Genomic DNA, 21,351 nt, shown 5'->3' on the forward strand with positions numbered 1-21,351 from the left:
AAGCTGGATCATTCCAAAAAGATACAAACATCGCCCTAATCTCTGTCCTTTTAAAACCGGAGAAAGACCTGTTGTCCTGTAACAGTTGCCGTCCTCTTTCCTTGATTGGTTCTGATACTAAACTATACGCCAAAGTACTTGCCATGTGTCTAGAATCACATATGACTAAGCTAGTTCATATTGATCAAACTGGATTCATTAAAAACCGCCTTGCTACTGACAATGTTCATCGTTTACTCCACATTCTTGACTTATTGATCGATTTAAAAACACCTTGTGCCGTTGTCTCACTAGATGGCGAAAAGGCCTTTGACAGGTTAGAATGGCAGACATCCCAAGTTGCAAAAGTCCCTCAAAAGAAAAAAAATTATATTAATTATTTTTAGTTCTTTTTTTGTTTGTTTTTATAAATTTTGAGTATTCAGAGGTGAAATGAGTTTTATCTTTTTCTTTTTGGAAGGCCCTGCCTCTGCTTTCCTTTTTTTTGGGGGGGAAAAAAGCCTTTATTTGACAAAAAAATTTACAATGACAATTACTTTTTTGACAAAAAGTTACAATATCACAAAAAATTGCAAAAAATCAAAAACATTTGATATCATATTACAATAATTATTAATATTGCCTCCGCCATGATCTGCTTTCTCTCACTCACTGAACAAATCCCGTCCGGGAGGGGGGAAAAACACTGCCCGCCCACACTAAAAACATATTGGCTGTCTCACAGACTCTTTGCAGAGAACAGGCCAATCAGAACCCTCTCTGTTTTGTCTCTCTCCTTCCCAAACGCGATTAGAGAAAAAAAGTCTGTGGCCTGTGTGGCGTTTGGGGCGCTCGTTCTGAATTCCGGGAGATTAAATGTGACTCGTGGGCATCAGGGAGCCACTACCGAAATGTGGGAGACTCCCGCAGCTTCAGGGAGACTTGGTTGGTCTGGAATGGACTTTCCTGTGGGCCGTACTAGAATTCATGGGACTTCATGGGATAAATTTATAAATATGATTATGACATTAAATGCCCTGCCTTCTGCAAAAGTTATAACCATTCCCAATCTGGTGGTTCAAGACAAGGATGCCCACTTTCTCCCCTATTGTTTTGCTTATCCCTAGAAGCATTAGCCCAGGCTATTAGATTATCTTCTTTATATGCCCCAATTACTCTTAAAGGTACACATCATCACATATCCCTCTATGCTGATGATATCTTATTGAACCTTAGTCAGTGTTGTGCCAGTTCACAGCTTTTCTGAACTAGTTCAAGTTCAGATATACATGCTCAAATGAACAGTTCACATTCAAAGTTCGCAGTTTTAATTCTGAACTAGGTCAAAGTTCAGTTCATTTAACTTTTTTTTCGAGAGATATTCAAATAGATGCTTTTTTTCACACTACAAGCTAGAAATCACTATACGTTCTGTGAAACTGCTCATTGTAGACATTTACTCATGACACTGCAATTGTGGGTGTCTTACACGGTGATGAAACTTGCAGCATTACAGACAAGGTAGACCAGTTCTATAATCAGTTCTAAATTCACCAACATTTAATCAAAAAAAGAATATATAATAGCTGCGGTCCAATCTGAAGGGAGCTGCCCAACTAGGCAGCATTTTCAGGCAGCATAGGCGCGCTCCCGAGAAAAGGACTGTCCCATTCGGAAGGTGGCATGTGCTGCCTACCTGGGCAGCTGCCTTATTTTACCCCGATTCTGAAGGCAGCGTGAGATGTATCCTTCACGGCGAAGGCAATCCCATGATGCATTTCACCAGCTCAGAGTTCCAGCGCTCAGATTTAAAAACATGGCGGACGGAGCCGGCACTGCGAGGGAGTTTCTGTACAAATGTAAGTAATTCCCTCCTGTATTTCCACTCACCGCTGCGTGGGTTTATCAAACTAGCATATTTTAGACTGTTTTAAGTTGTTTTCGCCTGTACTTCCTTTAATGTAAGACCTGACCGGCGGAAGCTACCGTTAGCTTATCGCGCTAATTTACCGGGTAAGCTAACACGCATCTAGCCGACTTACAGAGTACCAAACGCGGCTGCAGCGCTGAGGAAACCCCCGCTAGGAAACAAAGACACCCTGGCCGTCCAGTGTAAAAAGTTTTAACTGTTTTAAGTCACTGTTACGTATAACTAAGTGATTTACTGTGTAAATAGTGTAACACTGTAGAATAACCTGTAATTCAGTGATTTAATGCGTAAACAGTTTAATTGTTAGAGGGAATAACTAGATTTACCTGTAACTGAGTGATTAATTGTGTAAATAGTGTAATTATGAGCGTGTTCTCCATAAACCGCTGTTACTAATTCAGATTTATTTTTTCCACAGGGATGAACGTGGGCCGGGGAAGGTGAACTCTGGTCAGACCGGCTGGAGGCAGCGTTAGCTCCCTTTATGAATATATATATATATTTTTTCTTTGAATGTAATAAAGTTTTCTCTCTTAACATTATTATTTTTGCTTGCTGTGTGTTTATTGTCACTATGCTTATTGTAGTATCACATCTCAACTAGTGGGTATGGGTAAATAAAAAAAAATAAAGTTTATGAATCATGTGTTTTATGCAACTAAAAGATAAAGATATAATAAAAATTAGTTTACTGTGTATGAATGTACTATTGTGTGAAACGTAGCTTAGTTTGATAATTTAGCTCTGGCTCATACAAAATATTTATTATATTATGGTTTCATTACTCATGCATTTCTACAAAGCTGTCAAAGTATGCTGACTCCAGAGCGTGTCCCGAACGCGCTGCCTTATAAGATCCCTTATGGGTGAAAATGCTGCCGAACGAGGGAGCTGCCTTTGAAGGCAATGACTACCTAGGCAGCTCCCTTCAGATTGGACCGCAGCTATTATGAAAGAATATAATAATATTTTTTTTTATCGCAGCGCTTTCTCTCACTCTCGTCATTGGTCTGTCTCTCTCTCTGTCTCTCTCTCTCTCTCTCTCTCTCTCTCGCTTCCCCAGCCCTCCGCGCTGCTACGCGGCCTTGCTATTGCGCGCACAACGTCAAAACCATTTCTGTCTGGTGATATATGATGTAAGCGGCACCAGCGAGAATACAGGAGGGAGGAACTTTCTCTCATTCCGTTTCGAAAGAGAAAACAGATGTCACTCAGTTTTCAATGGAAAACAAATCCCAACGTTCATTTACAGGGATGTCTGCCGTTCATGACACAAACTGTGAACTAATTCACATTCAAGTTCTTTACTTAAAAATGTGTTGCGTTCAGTTCAACGTTCACGAAAAAATGAGCGTGTTCAATGAACTCGTTCTTTTGAACTCCTTCACGCACAACACTGACCTTAGTAATGCCCCCCAAACACTTCCACATCTTTTTGACATCTTGGATACATTTAGTATACACTCAGGCTATAAAGTTAATAAAAATAAATCTGTTTTTTTTTTTTTTTTTACTACCACTGGATAATGCTATGCTAGACTCTAACATCTTGTCACCAATTCCTGTGGTTAAGAATTTTAGGTACCTTGGGAAAGGTATACATCCATCTATTGAAATTTTAGTTTAAAATAACTTTAACCAGTCTCTGAAGAAAATTACAAATGTCCTAAATAAATGGAGCCATTTACCTAATTCACTTAAAATGCAAACCTCTATTATAAAAATGAATATCCTCCCCAGGATTAACTTTATTAGTTCTATTATTCCACTACCCCCAACTCCATTGAACTCTATACTTACTACTTACCTGTGGAAAGGTAAAAAAAAAACAGATTCAAATTAGTAAATTTGCATCGTCATAAATCTGATGGTGGTTTATCATTTCCTTACTTTAAACTGTATCAATATTTCTTCATCCTTCGTCTAGACTAATTTTTCCACTAAGATTACAGGACCTTTGTTACTCTAACATTCCTATCAAGCGTAGTAGATCCACGTACGGCACACTTATAACTTATTTACTCTGTCCGGTACATTGTTGAAAAATTAACTAAAAAGTACTCAGTGGCATAAACATTCCCCAATTTTTCACAATTTCAAATTACCCACTGCTAATCGGCCCTTCTGTATTCCATCCTGGCAACATAAAGGAATGCATGTGTTGGATGATATTTTTAAGGATTCAGGCCTTCGCACATTCCAGGATTTACAATCTGCCCATAATTTACTTGGTTTCTCCCTTTTTCTTTATCTTCGTCTCCGTTCTTCAATGCACGCCTATGGAGTTCCATGGAATAGCTCACAAATAACTTTCCAATAACTCTGGTACACAAGGATTTGTTTCCAAGGTTTATACTATGTTACTACAGGCTTCCTACAAACCATTAGCACTGAAGGTCATCTGGGATAAAGAATTGAAAACCTCTTACAACCCAATAAACTGGAAGACTGTATGGAAGAACACAACATTTGCATCCCGAAACCCTAACCATCAGCTTATTCACTTTAATTTCATTCACAGGTTTATTTAACTCCATACAAGCGTTTTCTTAGGTGCCTCTCCTCCACTCCTTTTCGTAACTTTTGTTCTGGAAATAAAGTTGGTACATTTCTACATATGTACTGGGAATGATCTAGTGTGTCTAGTTTTTGGATTAAGGTATTACAAAGTGGTAGCACTTTATTTTACGGTACAGTAACTACCTAGTATTTAATAGGTAAATAGTCAGTAAGTACCACTGATTTTATGGTATGTACATAGTAAGTCTATAGTAACTACTAGTAAAACTACCAGGTATGTACAGCATTACTTACTCAGAACTGAATGGTTAATTTGTAGTATGTACAAATAATAATTTTGTACTTAACAAGTACATAGTAACTAATAAAAAAGCTATAAAGTATGTACAACAACAATTGCTCAGATGGTAATAATTATTTTTTAGTACTTACATAAGAACACTTTGAAAGTACACGGTAATTCATCTACAGCTACCATGTATGTACATCAGTACTTCATACAAAACAATAATGATTTAGAATTGAATGTGCAGTAAGTACTGGTAATGTTAAAAAATACCAAGTTTGTGCAATAGTACTTACTTGAATACAGGTAAGTATTATTATCAATTTAGCCATACTTATCTCATACTATCTCTGCATTACAGTGCCTATTAGAGTTTACCAAGATGTATCTGGCTTTAAGAAATGAGACCAGAAAATGTAGGTTACCTGCCTTTGTGTTTCTAGTCCTCTTCAGGAGATTCTTTCCATTCTTTTTATTCTCCAGGAAATGGAAGATTTTCATATTTCATATTAATTGGCAAGTTTACTGCTAAAAGCTCTGTAATCCTGAGGTAACAGGACTGTTAATTACTCTGAGTTACTGTGTGGTGATCAAGTAATAGCTTTTTTACGTACCTAGACTCAGTATATGCTAGCATGTTATAGTAATTAATCAGTAAGTAACAAGGAGTAATAAGCATCTTTTGCCCATGTAGCATGTAACACAACAGCATAAGTACAGAACAATTACCAGGTAAGTAAACTTGTATGTACTGTGTAATACTACAGAAACTGGACCGTAAAATAAAGCACAGTTTTGTACATAGTAATTAATCAGAAAGTACCTGTTATTTATAGTGTGCAACCCAAAATACTAAAACTATAAGCAGAGCACAATTACCAGGTAAATACACTTGTAAGTACTGCGCAATACTACAGGACCTGGACCGTAAAATGAAACTAACCTTTGTACAAAATAGTCTAATTAAAGAAATTCACATGTAGATCATGTACAGAAAAAACTAACAAAAAGTGTGTTGTTAAATAGCTTGTACAGAGTGAATCCATTAAATCAATAAAATATTTATTTCAGTACATATACTTACAAATATTATTTGCTATTTCATACAACCATCTTTTTTATCAATGATTTTAATGCTAATCACATTTGAAGGCTTGCTGTTCAGTACCTACATGGGAAAATACCAAGTGGTTTATTTGTATGTACAGTAGTTAGACATGGATTACTGGATACATGGGCAGAACCTGGCAGTTTAAGGGGTTGTTCATCAAAAATTGTTTAACGATTATTGCATTTTTTTTTTATAAAAATGGCCTTGAAGCATTACCTTAAAATGTGATGTTTTAGTTAAATAAAGAAGTCTGTTTTTGCTGCAGAGTAAGTGTTGCACAATTTTTGATATAGCACCTCATCCAATATTGGTCGAAGCACCTTTTACTTCTGGTTTTGATGTTCAAAGGGTTACACAGAGGAAAATTTTATTGCTTAAATGTTGCTCTATGATGTCTCAGGAGACATATTTGTGATTCTCCCTTGTCTCATTTAGATATAAACTTTGTCACAGATGTTTCTCCTAAAATTGCCTAGGAGAAATACATTTAGACAAAAATGAGACATGAGATTTTCTGAAATCAGATTTTTTATGCTAAATTGTGTAATTCATGTTCTGCGTTGTTTAGGTATAGTCTATTCATTTCGGAAGCTTCTTTTTTTTCATGGTCTGCTTTTATTTAAGCTTTTCTGTATTTAGTAAACTATTACTGTTTTTTTTATCAAATCTGAGCACAATGTAAGACTGTATTGAGATCTGTAGTAAAACTCAGGAGGAGATGCATGTGAGATTATGGAAGTCTTTGTCTCAGGAGAAACATCTGAGCAGCAGGAGATTTAAAGTAAAATCTCTCTTGGGTTTCCTTCTAATCTCATATCTGTCTAGGAGAAACAACAGAGACATTAAGGAAATCTCCTTTTTAATTTTTCTTTCCTTTTTCTTAAGTCCACTGTCTTCAAAGAGACATCCAAGGAAACCTCTTGGATGTGATTTTCCCCTCCAGTAATTCCACTCAGTGAATGCAAGCTGGTCTTTCAATGATTTTTTTTTGTCAAGTTACCCCTGTAACGGTACACTTTGTTCTTGAATGTTCTGTACAAAGAAGCGTTTGTACAGCTGGCCATTCATCACTGATCACAGTGGTTCCAGAACACACATATTTCTGAACAACAGGAATCAACGTTGCAGGTGTTCTTCTCTTAACATCTTTTAGGAGGGGTCTCCTGCGATTCCGCTTTATTTCCATCATGCCAAATACCCATGCTTTTCTTCGCCAGGTGTTTCCAAAACGGCCACGTGCATACTGGAAGCAGAGCACCAGTGTTGTTGAATTAGTTATCAGATATTGTTGTACCAGCCTTTTATATTAGTATGTTTCTTTTTTGTTTCTGAGCTGGCATCCAAGCAACATATATTGAAGTAAACTGCATGTATGAACTCTCTGTTGCATATTTAGCAACTATTACAGGTAGCCCTATAAACTGTTCCAGTTCAATGGTGCTTCAATGTGGTCGGTGAACTCTTTAGAATGTTCTATTTTTCTGCATATTTTGAACATAAAACTTCACCAGATTATTGAAAGTCCTAAAAGTAGATGCTTTGTTGCATCTGGGCCACGATGGCTTGCCATAGTTTATGGAGCAATGAAGTCAGAATTATTCCAGCAAATTCTAAAGAAAATTGTCAGGATATCTGAATGTGAGCTAAATCTCAGGAGAATGTGGGTCAAGAAGCACCCTAAATACTCAAGTTGTACTACCAAAGAAAGGTTAAGGAAGAATAACGTTATATAGACAACATAAATATTAGAAATGTTAGAAACATAGAAATGTTGTGGACAAATGCGAAAGAAGCAGTTCAACCGAGAAAACCAACATAACATAATTGCAAAATAAAATAAATTAAATTAATTATTTTCTAAGAAATACCTTCCGTTTGTGGCAAAACTTGCTTTCATCAAGAACAACATATGCTCTTCCCAGAGACTGTAAAAAAAGATGGACGCCGTGTCGCCGTTCACATTCATTCAATGAAAATGAAGCCAAAATCTTCCGCCATGTTGGCGATCCTGAAACCCGAGTCTGTGCAGTAGAGACCAGAGGAGGGAGAAAGACTGTGGAGAGACAGCCTACTCATTTTAAGGGCTGCCTCGCGGTCACAGACTGCAGAGCGGGGCGGAGCGGAGCTGACGGTCTGTTATTGGTCCCGCCCATAACCACAACAACGCGGAATAGTCTTTACATAAAAAGTACGAGTATAATTTACCAACCAGGGGATGTGTTTAATACATGACACCAGTGAAACATGGCTTCGGCTACAATTTGATCCGTGTCGAATGAAACAAACTGTATTCTGCCGATGACGGTTCCGACTACATATCCTAAGTATTTGGGGATAGATATGTGCATAATTTAATAAACAATTAATAATAATAATTATTATTATTATTATTATTATTATTATTATTATTATTAAGAAAACAATAATAATAAAAAAATAATAACAATGATGATGATGATTATTATTATTATTATTATTATTATTAGTAGTAGTAGTAGTAGTAGTTATTTGTGCACTTAAATAAATAAAGAAAAACTCACCATATGTACCTATCCTTTATGCTGGTTTTCTTCTTAAAATGCATATTTTTCCCACATCTAGGGCATTTCATTTTTCTGGCAAGAAAAAAGCAGCACTTATTTGAGTAATACTCACCTGAGTTAGCCAAACAATTCACTTCCAGCTAGTTCCGTTCCACTAACCCAATTCAGACAGGGGGGATTAAAATGAACATGGCTGCAGGTCAAGGTTAAATATAAAATATACCAGAATGCTAAGTGCAATTCCAATTGGTTAGTCTAATGTGCAGGGAAATGTTAAATTAAATTTTTTTGTGTGTATTACGATATAAATTAACTGCATGAAATATTTTAGCAACCAGAAAGAAAACAGTTGTTGCTGCTACTGGTGGTGATGTCAATCAAAACCTAAAGCCTTCAAAGTTGGCTGCTCTTTTTATAGCCTACATTCTTTGCTAATTTATATCACCTGTATAAACATATTGGTATGGTAGTTGACTATATCCATTCACTTTTTGCATAATTAAATTAACCAAACATTTATACTATTTATATTGAACAAATATGATCCCATATGTGAATTGATATAATTATGGGATTACAGATATACTTCAAAGTAACTTCATCTAAAGTACCTGGGCATCATTAATAAATCTTTGTGGAAAATAACTGCGATTAAATACTGGATTTCATTTTACACTGGCCTGAATTTGGTCAGATTGAACCAATAAATTGCAATGTGCAGACACATTTCCAATACAGTACAATACTTAATTAAATGTATATAAATATTATATGATATGCTGCATCCACTGCAATTTATTGGATTAAACCGTGGCAAAACCTTGTTCCTGGATTTTGTTTCCCACCCGCAAGGCTATGGCGTCATACGTCTCATCCAATGGAAGCGTTGCAGCTAAGCTAAGCGTCAACTCTAGCCTGGGACAGAGCAGGTTTGGACAAACGTATATGTTGCTATAGTAACTGGACGAGGCTTAAGTCTAGTCTCTTTCTTGGAACCGAAATTTGAGCAAAATGAGCTTGGCTCGTCTTAATAAGCCTGGCTTACTGAGTTAGCTCGCTTCGTGGAACAGCCCCTGGAGCTGTTAACGCTACGCGCCAACTAAAGCCCGGTAAATTTAAAGAAAGTAGTATCTGATTGGCTTGTTCCGTTTTCAAACAGCACAAAGTTTAGTCATTGGATGGGCAATAACGAAAGGCAGCCAATCAGAGAGGACAGCTGCTGAGGGCGGACCTATCCTGTTAAGCTGCGTGTCTGAAGCAGGTTAATGAGCGGTGTACCGGGGTATTTAGTCAGTTATCCCGGAAGCGCAGTTCAGTAAGTAAGCCTGTTAACTCAGCTAGGTTACTGTATTTGCTAGAAATGTAGTTTATTAGTCAGCTACACTAATAATTTACAGACATCCCAAGTTGCAAAAGATCCCCCCCCCAAAAAAAAAACCTTTAACACACACAAAGGATAATGAAACTTTTCTTTTATGTTAGGTAAATTTTACTTTTTTAATTAAATTAAGAGTATTCAGAGGTGAAAAAAAAAATGTACAGTTACAATATCACAAAAAATTCAAAACATCAAAAACATTTCATATGATATCACAATAATTATTAATATTGCCTCCTCCATGATCTGCTTTCTCTCACTCTCTGAACAAATCCCTGCGGGAGTCTCCCGCATTTGGGTAGTGGCTCCCTGATGCCCGTGAGTCACATATAATCTCCCGGAATTCAGAACGAATGCCCCAAACGCGCACACAGGCCACAGACCTATATATATATATAGATAATAACATAACTATCAGCTCAGTCTCAGAAAATGAGTGGGGGGTTGGGGGGAGAAGGACTGTCAGAGATGGGTCTTCTGTGTTTTCCACGTGGTCTGATATCAGACAGCCCCCTGAAAACAATCGCTGACACGTTTTACAATTAAACTTATAATAATTCAATACAATTCAATTCTATTTCTATTGCACTCAGTCAGGGGAACCCATCCCCCTTGAGTCGACCCGCTCAGTACAAACAAATAAACAACAAACAAATACTAGAACAAAACACTTTTCCCACTCACGCCTGTATTTTGCCGGCAACTTCGCTTTTGAGGACACGGAGGAGTACTGTCTGGTATGCATGTGTGTGTGTGTTTGTGTGTGTGGGGGATGTGGATTGGACGTTTCTAAAAATACTGAACAAATCGTGACATTTAGTTGACAAATAAGGGACGATTCTGTATTTTATGGAAGGGGTGGCACCCCTAAACACACTCCTCTGTCCATTAACGGAACTGCTGTGAAGAGGGTGAGAAGTTCCTGGGTGTGCACGTCACGCCTGGACCTCTCCTCGACCACCAGCTCAGCATCATCGGCCAGGAAGGCTAACCAGAGGCTCTACTTTCTCCGCAAACTAAGATGGACCCCCACCAACACAGTAGTGGAACTTTAAGAACTGACATATTGTTGCTGTCCTATGAAAAACACTTATCTCCATTTTTGTCGATTTTTAATTTACTTCATATTTTGGATAGAAAAACTGTTCCTTACACTGTGCCAAAATTTCTTGATGAACGGACCAACAGAAACTCTTCAAAATGACCTGAAATAAACTGTCATACTCTTTAATTCCACCTAAAACTGTGAACTTTAAGAACTGAATGCACTCGTTCACTTTACTAGCTTTAAGCAATTATATCTCTATTTGCACTACTATTGTACAGGTTCTGTTTATACTTGTACTGTCATTCCCTCTTTAAACCCCCCCTCATCACTATTGCACTATGGTCTTGTGTCTTTTTGCCTCACATATGTCTATCTGTGTCTTTGTTGTTTTGTACATTTAGTGTCACTCATTTTTATTATTTATATTTTTATCTTGCTGTACTTTGGGAAGGAGAGTAATATAATTTAAATGATCTTTTAGCAGTGTTGAGCTGAAATTTGCAATGCAAAGATAACTGAATATGTAAGTTTCTGAGAGAAAGGGCCTGTTTGAAACAGCAGCAGAAAGCTGAAAGTCCATGCTTATGGTGTAAGAACAACAAAGTTGTGGATTTTGACATTGGTGTTACTTTAAAGGGTGAGTATGTACAATGTGCTGAATGTATTAAATCATTTCACTGTTTAAAGATTAAACTCGTGGTTATTTATTACAGAACAATCAGGACTCCAGTTAAAAGGACGGATACCGTCAGTAGAGCAGCTGTTGGTGGAGAAGAGAGGCTGAACATCCAGAGAAGAAAAAAAAACGAGAAGAAGTTTAGCTAGTGTGCTAAAGGGAGCTAGTTAGCCTTATATTCACAGGTATTCCAGGTAAGTATTCACATAGTCGTTTCTGTGCAGTTAAAAGTTCATAACTTTGGCTGGCTTGTGTGTGTAGATGTATGTTTGTCAGCGATAACTTGTGTACTGTATGTGGGTAGATAGACAGTTAGCTAACTAGCTAAGCTAGTTAACTAAAATACCGCTTCAAATGGGGATTTGTTAGTTTAAATTGAATGCGTTTTGTGTTGCATGTCTCAAAAAGTACACAAGTACACAATTTGAGCTGCTGTAAATACTGAGTAACTGTTGTAATTTGATGTGTCACCTGCACTGTTTTAAGATTAAAATGTGTTGTGGTTATTGACTATAGAACAATCAGGACTCCAGTGAAAGGGACGGATACTGTCAGTAGAGCTGTTGGTGGAGAAGAGAGGCTGAACATCCAGAGGAAAAAAAAAAACAACTAAAAACGAGAAAAAGTAAGTTTTACCACAGTTAACTGACCTGAGACTACGGAGGTTCCTTAAAATGAGACTGCCTAATTTGTTTATGTGTGTGCATGTTTATTTTATGTCAAAAAATGAGCTGTATTCTGTACAAATACACCTGACTTGATATATTCAAAATGAATAATGGTGCCCAGTACAGCCGACAAATCGTATTTTTTTTTTCTATCTGACAGATAGAAACCAACATTACCAAAATAAAATGTAAACTGCAATTTGCCGTTTAAGAGCTGATTAAGCAGCTATGTTATTGGTAGGCCTATAGGGTAAGTCTAAATGATAAGCCCTTCAACTACCTACACAATCTGAAACCAGTTGCCAGCAACAGCAGATCTTTAGGTGTTAAAATGTGTTAGTACACATATTAACATGTAACTGCACGTCAATAAATATTTTTTATACTCAACACTAAAAATAAGAATTTCCAAAAATCCACTGCAAAATTTCAACGTCAAATCCACATTAAAAATTAACCCCTAATATTCAGTATCATTTAAATAAATGCATATGCAATAGATTGTTTGCAGATTAAATACAACACTTTTTAAGTAATTAACTAATTTACTACCCCGTTCGCATGACACAAATTTAAGGACTTGACACTTTAACTTGATATTAATAACTAGAGATCTGACTTAAAGATTTGCATTTTTTAGATGCTGAGAAGATACAGTACAGTTCAAAAGTTTGGACATACCATCTCATTCAATGCGTTTTCTTTATTTTCATGACTATTTACAAGGTAGATTCTCACTGAAGGCATCAAAACTATGAATGAACACATGTGGAGTTTTATGTACTTAACAAAAAAATGGTGAAATAACTGAAAACATGTTTTATATTCTAGTTTGTTCAAAATAGCCACCCTTTGCTCTGATTACTGCTTTGCACACTCTTGGTATCATTCTCTCAATGAGCTTCAAGGGGTGGTCACCTGAAAAGGTGGTATCAGGGTTAATTAGTGGAATTTCTTGCTTTATCAATGGTGTTGGGACCATCAGTTGTGTTGTGCAGAAGACAGGTTACTACGCAGCTGACAGCCCTATTGGACAACTGTTAAAATTCATATTATGGCAAGAACCAATCAGCTAACTAAAGAAAAGAAAAGTGGCCATCATTACTTTAAGAAATGAGGGTCAGTCAGTCCGGAAAATGGCAAAAACTTTAGTGGAGTCACAAAAACCATCAAGCGCTACAACGAAACTGGCACACATTAGGACTGACCCAGGAAAGGAAGATCAAGAGTCACCTCTGCTTCTCAGGACAAGTCACCATCCGAGTCACCAGCCTCACAAATAGCAAGTTAACAGCAGCTCAGATAAGAGACCAGCTAAATGCCACATAGAGTTCTAGCAGCAGACCCATTTCTAGAACAACTGTTAAGAGGAGACTGAGGCTCAAATCAGGCCTTCATGGTCAAATAGCTGCTAGGAAAGCACTGCTAAGGAGAGACAACAAGCAGAAGAGATTTGTTTGGGCCAAGAAACACAAGGAATGGACATTAGACCAGTGGAAATCTGTGCTTTGGTCTGATGAGTCCAAATTTGAGATCTTTGGCTCCAACCATAGACTGTGTATAGCTGGACAGAGCATCGTCTCTCAAAAGTGAAGCCACCTCAGGTCGGGCGCCCCCTACTGTTCGTTTGCAGAAAGCTGTGTAACCCCACCCATCCCCATAGGTTTCAATGGCAAAACAGAACAACTTTCAATCATGTTTTTTTCCAATATACTGAAATCCTCCATTATTTAAATGCAACAGCTAGTGTAACCTCTGCTTATATTGTTACATTTTTATATCCCCCCAGAATTCGTTTCTTAAAACGTTATTCAGCTCTAATCAAAAAGGTGTGGTTATTGTAAAAGGGCTGGTTATGGGTGGGACCAATAACAGATCGTCAGCTCCGCTCCGCTCTGCAGCCTGTGACCTCGAGGCAGCCCTCAGGGGCGAGTTTATTTAAATGAGTGGGAACGGTGACACAACGTCCATCTTTTTTACAGTCTCTGGTTACAACCGCCTTTTACTTGGCATTTCCAACCCTGCAGTGTGGCCCCTCCCAAAAGACAGATTTAGCTCAAGCTTGAGTAAGTGTCATGCTGGAACCCACAAGCTTTCCTCTGGGCCATTGCCCTTCCAATTCAAGCACTGGTTGCTGCTCCAGACCTGCTGGAGCTCCAGGAGACACCTGACTATGTAGGCGGGGGCCCCACTTACAATACGAGTAGCAAGTGGGCCAGGGGTATTGGTACTACAGAACAAGGGCGTGCATGAAATGGAGGGTTTACATGTAGGGAGGAGAGTAAGGCTAGCCTATAGGATACCAGGTTTATCCTATGCACCACTTTAAAGTGGCTGATATAGCAGAGCACCAGCTTCCGGGACCCCACCCACAGTGGAAGGTCTTTAGCTGAAAAGAATTACAGGTCATAGTTCTTGCTGCTTACATTTATTTCTTTAGCAATTTTCTTTAAAAAATCATTGAAACCGAATAATTTAACATGCTTACTCTAGGTCAACTGAACCTTGTCTGTTAATTGAATATTCCTTGACTAATGCACCAATAGACATTGTACATTATATTACAGTACATTAAATCAATACATTAAATTCCATTAAAGGTATGTTGTGTAGTAAAATCTCTCTCTCTCTCTCTCTCTCGTTCTGTTTCTCTCCTCCTCAGTGCAGATAGTGATCAGGAAGTTTAAGCCCTCGGACCATGAGGCTGTTAGAGCCATATTTCGAGATGGACTCCATGAGCACATCAATCCGTCCTTCATTTTTGCTGTTTCCCAGCCGTTCCACATCACTCTGACGCTGTGCTGCTGTGCTGTGGGCTACTGGCTGGGTGGAGAGTCGGTGGGCGTGGCTCTGCTGGCTGGATGCTGCTGGATAGGCCTGGTGTACGTCTGCTGCTATGAATTCTACAGTCGTTACGTCCAAATGAGGCTCCGCACGGACATGCAGGACATCACCTCTTCCTACCTCAGCCATCCAGATAACTGCTTCTGGGTGGCTGAAGCTGAGGTGAACGGACGGCCTCAGGTGGTTGGTACGGTGGCTGTGGAGGCTAAAAAGCACCCAGAAAGTGGGCAAAAGTATGCAGAACTTGTTCGATTGTATGTGTCGTCTGCAGCTCGTCGAACTGGCCTCGGCTCGAGACTGGGTCAGACAGCTGAGAACTTCTGTAAGGAGCGAGGACTGTACAGGATAGTGCTTGATGCGAGCTCCCCACAGAGAGCAGCTCTGGCTCTGTATAACAAGATGGGTTATCAGCTCATCCAGAAACATGAAGGAACTGACAGTCCTTGGTGGGTCGTCAGACTGAGCAGAATTAAATGTAATAACATGGAGAAAATCTTGTAACCGTGATCCTATGTTTATACATTTTAGACACGATTGTTAACGAAAATCAAATAACCCCGTCTTTAACTTCAACTTACTTGGTAAAGGGGAAGCACTGTTATTTCATGTATGGATTGTAACATTTAACATACTCTATATACTTCATTCCTTGTCAGAAAATTATAGAAAAAAATATTTTCTAGTGTTGTCAAGCAAATAAAAATTACTTACCTTTTCTGAATAGAGACTCTGGTGTACTATTCCAACATAAGAGTGCTCATCCACATTACTTCTGCTGTCTCAATAGCATGCTATCAGCTGTGTAAGACTATGTAAAGGCTTATATAAACATAGTACTGTAAAGTACGGTAGTGCATACAGCGCAGTACATCACCCGGGTTTAGCCTCCAAACCTTCTGGATTTACAGTATACGCCAACTGCTGCCTGAGGAAATCTAATAAAGGACCCCTTCCACCTAAGACATTTCCTGTTCTAACACAGCTGCCAAGTGGAAGGAAAAATTTCGAAAATTTTAAAATTAAATTAGAAAACTTGTATCACATAAATAAAACAAATAAAATATGTTTTTTACTTGGGGATTTTAATATAGATTTAGCCAAGGATGATATAAGGGCAAAGGATCTTATCAATATTTTATATTCCTCCTTTTTTTTCCTACAATAAATAAATTTACACGAGTAACTGAGACTAGTAAGACAATTATTGATAACATTTTTACAAATTTGCATAAAGCTCCTATAATTTCAGGCGTTATACTTACAGATATAACTGACCATTATCCTGTTGTTTTATACACTGATCTCTCAGAAAAAATAGATGTTCCTAAAATTAAAACAAGAGTTAAAGTTGTAAATGAAAAATCTCTACGAAAATTATGTACAAACCTCCAATATAAAACATGGGAATCAGTATATAACTGCAAAGATCCGAATGCAGCATATGATGCTTTAATTTACGAAATTACGGATTCTATTGATTCTACCATACCAGAAACATATATAAAACAAGGTGCCCCTGAACAAAAATCTTGGCTTACAAAGGGTATTTTAAAATCTATTAAAAAAAAGAATAAATTGTACAAACAGCTAATAAAAAATCCCAGTAACGTAAATAAAGAAATCTACTCAAAGTACAGAAATAAGCTCACACAAGTGATACGTACAAGTAAGCGAAGGTATTACACTGAACTTCTTGAAGCCCATCGGGGTGATCAAAAAAAATCCTGGCAGGTGCTAAATCAAATACTTGGTCGAAAACATAAAAATATGGTGCTTCCTCATATAAATATTAAGGATAACTCCATTAATGAGGAAAACGTTATAGTAAATGGGGACCTTGCAAATAAATTTAATGATCATTTTATCTCTGTTGGAAAACAATTATCTACAAATATCAATCAACCACAGAATATTACTTTTAAAAACTATCTTCATGGAAATTATTTAAATTCATTTTTTATGAGGCCAACAGATAATGATGAAGTATATAAAATAGTTATGGAACTGAAAACTTCCCACACTGTTGGTGTAGATAACATCTCTAGCAAAATTCTTAAATTTATTATAAATGAAATCATGGAACCCCTTGTCTACTCTATTAATCTCTCTTTGAATTGTGGAGTTGTACCTGAAATTACTAAAATCGCTAGAATTGTACCAATATATAAGTCAGGGGATAAAAACGATCTTCATAATTATCAACCTATATCAATATTGCCTGTGTTGTCCAAGGTGTTGGAGAGGGTTGTATATAGTAGACTAAGTAACTTCTTGGAAAAATATGAAATCCTGACTCCATCACAATATGGCTTTAGGAAAAAGTGTACCACTTCCATGGCGATTTTGGATCTCCTAGAAAAAGCTAATGAAGCAATTGAACAAGGCGAGTGTGGAATTGGAGTTTTCCTTGATCTTTCGAAGGCATTTGATACCATTGATTTTGGAATTCTACTACAAAAACTGCAATATTATGGTATTAGAGGTATAGCAGCTAGTTGGTTTAAAAGCTACTTATATGGAAGGAAACAGTATGTCGCTATAAACAATCACAAGTCAGAATACCAAATAATGGAATATGGTGTTCCCCAGGGGTCTATATTAGGACCACTACTTTTTATTTTATATATAAATGACTTTTTATTTTCTTCAAGTATTTTACACAAAATATTATTTGCAGATGATACAAATTTATTTCTGTCGCATAAAAATATAAATTATTTAGTAAACATTTTAAATGATGAATTAAACAAAGTTGATATATGGTTTAAATGTAATAAATTATCTTTAAACATAAAAAAGACAAATTTTATAATATTTTGTTCACAAAGAAATCAGAGTAACATGGAACACATTAAAATAGAAATAAATGGTAGTCCTATTACGAGAGTGTCATCTACTCGATTCCTGGGGATCCATATGGATGAGTTCCTAAATTTCAGGAGTCATATTGATGAATTAACAAAGAAATTATCTAAATATGTTGGATTATTTCTCAAATTGAGGCAGTTTTTACCCGGTGAAGCACTTTTAACATTATACCGGACATTATTTGAACCTCATTTGAATTATTGTAATATTATTTGGAGTAATACATTTTCTTGTCACTTGAGAAAACTACACATTTTGCAGAAGAAAATTATTCGTATAATTTCATGGGCTAGTTCTGATGCCCCGTCTGATCCACTTTTTTGTCAACTGGGTCTTCTGAAAATTACTGAGCTTAATATTTTTCATAATGCTTGTGTTATGTATTCCGTAGTAAACAAGCTAAATGATAGACTCTGTTATCTAATTCCAATCTACCTCCCCTCACATGCTTACCAGACTAGGAAAAAGCACTACATCATGGGGAAAAAACGGAAACTTAAATGTACTAGTCTTAGTGTAGTTTGTAAAGGTCCGCAGGTGTGGAATGATATTGATATAGATTTACAAATGTCTCAAACTATACATGTTTTTAAAAGGAGATTAAGGAGACGACTACTGTTGAAATATGCTTAAATATGAATTAATATTGAATTTTTCTACATATTGAAATTGAACTATACTAGACTGTACTTTTGGAAAATGCTCAAATATGATCATGAATTAACACTGTATTTCTCTGTATTTGTATTAGACTATATGACTGGAAAGTGAAAGACTATGGAATTTATTAGGAGGGTTGTTTTTGGGGTATTTCCTTTTTTTTTTTTTTTTTTTTGGAGTGTGGGGAGTAGTGGGGGGGGGGATTGGGGGCGGGGGGGGTTTGGGGGGTTACATGTATCTCTGTGCTTGGGCCCCATTCAAAAGCTCCTGAGCTTCCTAGGGTGTCCCTTTTCACATGATATAAATGTTGAAGTTTGTCTTGTTGTTCTGAACATGTGTGTGTGAATAAATAAATGATGATAATGATGATGATGATGATGAGGCTCAGAAACTTGAGGATCAGAACTTGACGAGTCCGAGATACTTGTCGGACTGTCCCATACTGTCCCAACCAGCCAAAACGGTCACATGTCACCCCACTGCTCATTGAGCTCCATTGGCTATCAGTTCCTGCTCGTATCAAATCAGAACAGCTCCTTCCTACCTGCACTGATCACTCCCGAAGGCTTACGCCACCTCCCGGCCGCTGCGCTCCTCTAATGTACGTCGCCTCGCTTTACCAAACAAACACTCACACAAAGCAATCCAGACTGTTCTCATTCAGAGGAGCGTTCCTCACTATCTTTAACAAACTCCTGAAGACAGAGCTCTTCAAAGAGCACTTACTCTTCTAACACCTCTAACTAACTACCTTCTACTACCAGATCAGGAGAATCTCTCGCTATCTTTAATAAACTCCTGAAGACAGAGCTCTTCAAAGAGCACTTACTCTCCTAACACCTCTAACACACTAATTACTTCTAACCTCATTTCCCTCTTCCCCTCCTTCACGCCTCTATCCCATTATTTCCCTTCAACCTCCTTTAGGCCCTGTCTATTTTTTTTTACTCTGTGATGTGACAATAAATAAATTAGATTTAATTCGAAATAGATAAAATAATTAGCCATATTAACATGTTTATCTACCATCTAGGACCTAAATCACATTCAGATATTACATACCTACTAATAGCAAATGGTGAAGAACAGAACTAAATCTCACTTTAAAATAAAACTAACTTTCTTTTAATAAGCCTAAAACCACGAGCACTCTATTATAAGCGCTCAATAAATTGGCCTGTACATCACATACAGGGGTTGGACAATGAAACTGAAACACCTGTCATTTTAGTGTGGGAGGTTTAATGGCTAAATTGGACCAGAACCTGGTGTCCAATCTTCATTAATTGCACATTGCACCAGTAAAAGCAGAGTGGGAAGGTTCAATTAGCAGGGTAAGAGCACAGTTTTGCTCAAAATGTTGCAATGCACACAACATTATGGGTGACATACCAGAGTTCAAAAGAGGACAAATTGTTGGTGCACGTCTTGCTGGAGCATCTGTGACCAAGACAGCAAGTCCTTGTGATGCATCAAGAGCCACGGTATCCAGGGTAATGTCAGCATACCACCAAGAAGGACCAACCACATCCAACAGGATTAACTGTGGACGCTGTAAGAGGAAGCTGGCTGAAAGGGATGTTCGGATTGTATAGAAAAAAACATAAAACTTTCCCAAATCACGGCAGAATTCAATGTGCACCTCAACTCACCTGTTTCCACCAGAACTGTCCGTCACCACAATAAACTATATGTTTCAGTTCTTTGTACCTGCCCCTCTAGACAATGAAACAATAAAAAAACTTTTCCTTACTTTTCCTGAACTTTCCAGACCAAATGTTACTTTACCCTGGACTTGTGAGACAATAAGTAGGGTGAGGGCATGCTCTGCCAAAATGAGTCCCGCCTATACAGCTTACCTATGGGGATATTGTCAAGGCAGCTATATTTAAATGGTCACTTTAAAAAACAAAAGCCCCTGATTAAAATACCACCATACCTCTATCCACTACTATGTTTTGCTTTCTTACAATAAATGACACGGCTTTTCCATAGACTGTGTATAGCTGGACAGAGCATCATTTCTCAAAAGTGAAGCCACCACAGGTCGGGCGCCCCCTGCTGTTCGGTTGCAGAAAGCTGTGTAACCCCACCCATCCCCATAGGTTTCAATGGCAAAACAGACAACTTTCAATCACGTTTTTCCAAATATACTGTAATTCTACCTCCATTATTTAAATGCAATAGCTAGTGTAGTAGTGTTTATATCCTCACAGACTTTGTATTTTAAAATGTTATTCATCTCTATTTAAAAAGGTGTGGTTATTGTAAAAGGGCTGGGTTACACCTAGCGGGGTGGGACCAATGACTGTATGGGTGGGACCATAGACTGTGTGTGAGCTCTGTGGAGGCAGCCTTCAGGGGCGGGGTTATTCAAATGAGTAGGCTGTCTCTCCACAGTCTTTCTCCCTCCTCTGGTCTCTACTGCGCAGACTCAGGTTTTAGGATCGCCAACATGGAGGAAGATTTTGGCTTCATTTTCATTAATGGAAGGAAACGGCGAACAAAACTCAACATTTTTATCCAACATCTGCTGCAGTTTTGGTGTAGACACTTGTCTGGTGTCCTGGAATGGAACCAGATTAGAATAATATAGACATATTATTAGATGTTTTTCAGATAAAGCGCACTTACTACATTAGGTGTGGTAAATCTACTGTAATTTAATTTGAGCTGCTGTAAAATACAGGTAATTGTTGTAAGCTGGTGTGTCACCTGCACTGTTTTAAGATTAAAATGTGTTTTGGTTATTGATTACAGAAAAATCAGGACTCCAGCCAAAAGGACGGATACTGTCAGTAGAGCTGTTGGTGGAGACGAGAAGTAAGTTTTACAACAAT

General features: G+C 37.6%; 2 protein-coding genes across 4 annotated transcripts in view; both read left to right on the forward strand.

Moving 5' to 3' along the window:
• Nucleotides 1-15,693, forward strand: part of LOC111193668 (N-acetyltransferase family 8 member 3-like) — a 28,397-nt gene extending 12,704 nt beyond the window's left edge. Inside the window, exons 1-2 of one of the 2 annotated variants that reach the window (XM_049479511.1) lie at nucleotides 11,992-12,096; nucleotides 14,802-15,692. In XM_049479511.1, the coding sequence (XP_049335468.1) occupies nucleotide 12,096; nucleotides 14,802-15,484 (684 nt within the window). In that variant the 5' untranslated portion in view covers nucleotides 11,992-12,095 and the 3' untranslated portion in view covers nucleotides 15,485-15,692. Of the gene's footprint in view, nucleotides 1-11,991; nucleotides 12,097-14,801 lie in introns of those variants that run through there. The other variant, XM_049479512.1, reaches the window with a different exon arrangement.
• Nucleotides 1-21,351, forward strand: part of LOC125780474 (N-acetyltransferase family 8 member 3-like) — a 35,603-nt gene that overhangs the window by 12,704 nt on the left and 1,548 nt on the right. The window contains exon 1 of one of the 2 annotated variants that reach the window (XM_049479509.1): nucleotides 12,010-12,096. The exons of the other annotated variant lie outside the window; for it this stretch is intronic. Within the exon in view, the coding sequence (XP_049335466.1) occupies nucleotide 12,096 (1 nt within the window). The 5' untranslated portion in view covers nucleotides 12,010-12,095. Of the gene's footprint in view, nucleotides 1-12,009; nucleotides 12,097-21,351 lie in introns of those variants that run through there. 2 annotated transcript variants of the gene reach the window in all.

Source organism: Astyanax mexicanus, chromosome 5 (genome assembly GCF_023375975.1).
Source record: "Astyanax mexicanus isolate ESR-SI-001 chromosome 5, AstMex3_surface, whole genome shotgun sequence".
Lineage (NCBI taxonomy): Eukaryota > Metazoa > Chordata > Actinopteri > Characiformes > Acestrorhamphidae > Astyanax > Astyanax mexicanus.